Source organism: Plasmodium inui, assembly GCF_000524495.1.
Source record: "Plasmodium inui San Antonio 1 unplaced genomic scaffold supercont1.181, whole genome shotgun sequence".
Classification (NCBI taxonomy): domain Eukaryota; phylum Apicomplexa; class Aconoidasida; order Haemosporida; family Plasmodiidae; genus Plasmodium; species Plasmodium inui.
In genome coordinates this window covers 9,417-13,197 of record NW_008482015.1, presented here as the reverse complement: position 1 = coordinate 13,197, position 3,781 = coordinate 9,417, and the positions used below count along the sequence as shown (strand labels likewise).

Here is a 3,781-nt window from a genome sequence, read left to right as displayed (position 1 = left end):
ATAACCGACGGAAACTCAACATCGCAACCGACGTGTTGTCGAAGTTCGAGGGGACAAGATATCAGAGATAAGGCGATGAAGTCCAATTAAGGCAGGGGAGGGAAGCACTCGGATAATAAGACAAATGACCCCTGAGTGACTGGGCCGAGGGAGGATAGGAGGAAAGGACCTCATCTCAGGAAAGATAAGTAAGGAAGGAGAAAATCCTTCAGCTCCGGGAGTTGGAGTCTGACGGGTCTCTCAGGAAAAGGAAGAAGAATTCCGAAAAAACGAGCCACAGGGACCATCCACCAGGAAAGAGAAGCGACGGGAAGTAAGGATGGAGGCAACCTAAGGCTCCAGGGAGAATCCCACGAAAAAGACGAATGAGGAAAGGATTATGGAGTAGTAGGAGCGAAAGTAACAGCCAGAAGGTGGGAGAAAAGGAGAGCAGCGTCAAATTCTAAAGCCACAAGACGTGAACGAAGCAAGACGCCACTAATTAAAGAAAGATCCGTCCCGACGAGTCCCAGAACAAACAAGAGAACCTCCAGGGCGGCTAAGGGAGGCCACAGGCCATAGGGCGTATAAGGGCAGAATAGGGAATAAGTGGCAACAACAGGATAACAGCCGAACCGACCACGGCGCCCCGAAGAACCTAGAAGAAAAAGAGAGTCTCAACCCATAGATGGGACCCAGAGACCAAGACTGAGAAGTCATGATCCGAAAATATTGCTCGAGAAGCAGCTGACATTAAAGCGGCCCCAAGATATCTCTGAGAACTAACAACTTAGTTGAAGCAGAAGGATGGAACTCCTTACACCAAGAACAGCCGAGGGGGTACCAAAAGAGGGGAATCAAGGGAGAGAGAGGATTAGGGAGCAGAGGGGAAAATACTGGAAGAAATCGGGGACGAACACACCGCAGTCAACAGGAGGAGGAGACTAGGGTGAGGTGGTTAGTTTAGCAGTTAAGAATATTAGGACCTAGGCTACAGTTTTGATCAGGCAAAACGGTGAAATAACGAGTAGATTGAGGTAGGGGGAAAAGAAGGAAGTCATCAATGAAGGAGGAACCACCGAGTCAGATAAGGAAAAGAAATTCAAGGAAGGCCACGAACCAGAATCTCCCGGAAAGAGGAGCGGGAGAGAAGAGGACAGCTCTGCACAGAAGATAAACACGAAAGACGAGAGGGGGCTAGCAGAAGCAAGCAACGAAGGAGCTCAAGTTCCCACAGCCGTTCGTGAGACGGAGGAGGATCATAAATCTGAGGACGGATGAGGGAAGGGGAAGACGCCTAAAGTCAACGAAATCAAGGGAAGACTGTGAGTGAGGAAGCGGCTTAAATGATGCAAAAGATAAAGTGGCAGAGCCTGCGAAGCCAGGACCCCGATTCCGGGTACAGTTCAGGGGTTGACAGGGGGAGTAGGTTTTGGTTCAGCCTCAGCAGACAGGGAAAGACTCCGACTCGAAATCCGGCAGGAGTGGGCCAATGGATGGAGACTGTGTTAGAACCGACGGATACATATCAGCTCCAGAAGCGGGGGTTCAAGCAGGGGATCCTGACGAGGGGGACAACAGGGGAGGACATGACCTGGGAGGATGTCTTAAATGATATAATCAAGTGGTGTTTGAAGGATGCTGAGGACAAGAAGAACGACAGTTCAGAAGATGGACTGTTAGGTTGTGCGGAGCGAAGACTATGGAGGGGGCTTATGGGGGACTGGGAAGTAAGGCAGTGCAACAATCATGCAACTTGTCAGAAGATGTTATTTTTGATTGGTTGCATAGTCTACAAGCTCTGGGAGGGGGATGAGAGACTAATAAAGACAAGGTACCAACCATGGTCAAGGTGTGAGGAGGTGCTGAAGAGATTGCTGGAGGAGAAGGGCACGATAGGATTAGATAAAAGGGAACATTGGAAGGTACAGCAACAGGATAAGCTCGCATGTGCCGCATCAAACAGCTTCAAAAACTGTAAAATGGAGACTTTAAGTCTGATAGTAAGTGTAGGGAAGGCGATCAAGTCATTATGCCCATCCTGTCCATTACACGGATTGACAGAAATCTTTGGGGATATCATGCAGGTGGGTCCAGGGCAGAAGATTAGGTGTCCGAAGAGAAGCCAAGGGTATGAATTCTGTGTCGTGGATGAGAAGGAAGAGTCAGAGGGATTGGAACTGTTCAGAAACCAGACTTCCCAAAAAGCCGGAGTATCTGCCCAACTCCTGAAGGATGTACACGACTCCCCACCTCAGCAAGTAACAAGCACTTATATAGAGGGAAAGCAGGAGACAACCAAAAATCAGAACACGGAACAAGACGCCGAGGAGGTCAGAGAAGGGGAGCCGGACGCAGGATTAGGCTCAAGAGGTGAAGGAAAGGGGAAGATAGAGCATCCCAAAAACCAAGAGCAGGAGTCCCTAAACACCCAAGAGCCAGTCCAGACAGACTCCGTCCCCGGCGGGTCGGGGGAGGGAGATGAAGTAGGAGGAGGACTTTCCATGTCGACGGTCGGACTACCCAGTGAAGATAGGAAGACCAAGAACCTAGTAGTCGGCCCCGAGGGTACAAACCTGGGGACAAAGCTCCTAGGGGACTCCCGAACCGAAGCCTCAGAGAAAGAGCGGATAGAAACTCCGGGAACGGGGAGTCAGGAGGAGCAAGGAATAGGCGCCACCGTGGGTATAGCAGTAGGAGTGGGACTAATGTTGATTAGTTCAGCATATGGTCTCTTCCGGATCTTTGCAAGAAGAGGAAATACAGGAAGCATAAAAGGCAGGGGGAGAGGTAGGAGGGGCATAGGCTATAGATTAAGCCACGACTGAAGGAATTCCAGAGGAACTAAACCGAAGATGACAAGGAGAGGCTGGGGACAAAGCCAGAGGGGCAACCCCATAAAGCAACTGTGGAATGAGGATATCTGTCTCTGTGGACTAGAGGGGGTCAAAGCCGGAAATTGAGGTATGGGACGGGCCCACGGGGGCCCCATCGCCGGAGGCGCAGCCGCAACGGGACGTTGAAAAAGATCCGGTGCGAGTTTTCGGGGAGTTAGGATCCTTGAGAAGTCGGAGTCGAGCCGTTAGGGGGGGACGGGGGGAGGTCAATGTTAGGACTTCTTCCCGAGGCTCAATGAGGGTCTAAACAAATATCCAAGCGGCCCATCAGGGAGGGTTAACGCTCCTTAGGAGATTCCGGGTTATGGTTAAGCATTCAGAGTCAGGGTTTGGGGTTTAGGGTTTAGGGATTAGCGATAGGAGGCGAGGGGTAGGGTTTAGTGTTCAGGGTTGAGGGCTCCGGCTTTAGGGTTGGAGTCTTAGGGTTCAGGGTTTAGGGCCTAGGGTTTAGGTTTATGTTTCAGGCGTCTGTCTTCAGTGTTTAGCGTTTAGGGTTCAGGCTTTAGTTTCAAGATCCAGCTTTAGGGTTCAGGTTTATGGGTCAGGTTCCAGGGTTTAGGGTGCATGTCTACGGTTTATGGTTTAGGGTTCTGGCGCCTGGCTTCAGGGTTTAGTGCTTAGGGTTCAGGTTTTAGGGGTTAGGGTCTACGGTTTAGGGTTCAGATCTTAGGTTTAGATTTAATCTTTAGTTTTAGGTTTAGGTTTCAGGGTTCAGGTGTTTGGGTTCAGGGTCTAGGTCTATGGTTCACGGTTCAGGGTTCAGCCTTTAGGTTTCTTCTTTTCGGTTCCTGTTCAACGGTTCAGGGTTTAGAGCTCAGGGTTCCGGGGTTACGGTCTAGCTTTCAGCTTTCAGCGTCTATTGTTCAGGGTCTATGGGTCAGAGTTTAGTCTTGAGGTTTTCTCGG

The 3,781-nt window shown here is 50.4% G+C and overlaps 1 protein-coding gene across 1 annotated transcript; it reads left to right on the top strand.

Moving 5' to 3' along the window:
• Positions 1–1,325: 1,325 nt before the first annotated feature.
• C922_05785 (hypothetical protein) lies at positions 1,326–2,807 on the top strand (the record flags this gene model as incomplete). The annotated part of the gene is made up of 1 exon (XM_008821356.1): positions 1,326–2,807. The coding sequence occupies one exon, from the start codon at positions 1,326–1,328 to the stop codon at positions 2,805–2,807; it is 1,482 nt and encodes a 493-aa protein (XP_008819578.1).
• Positions 2,808–3,781: the final 974 nt, after the last annotated feature.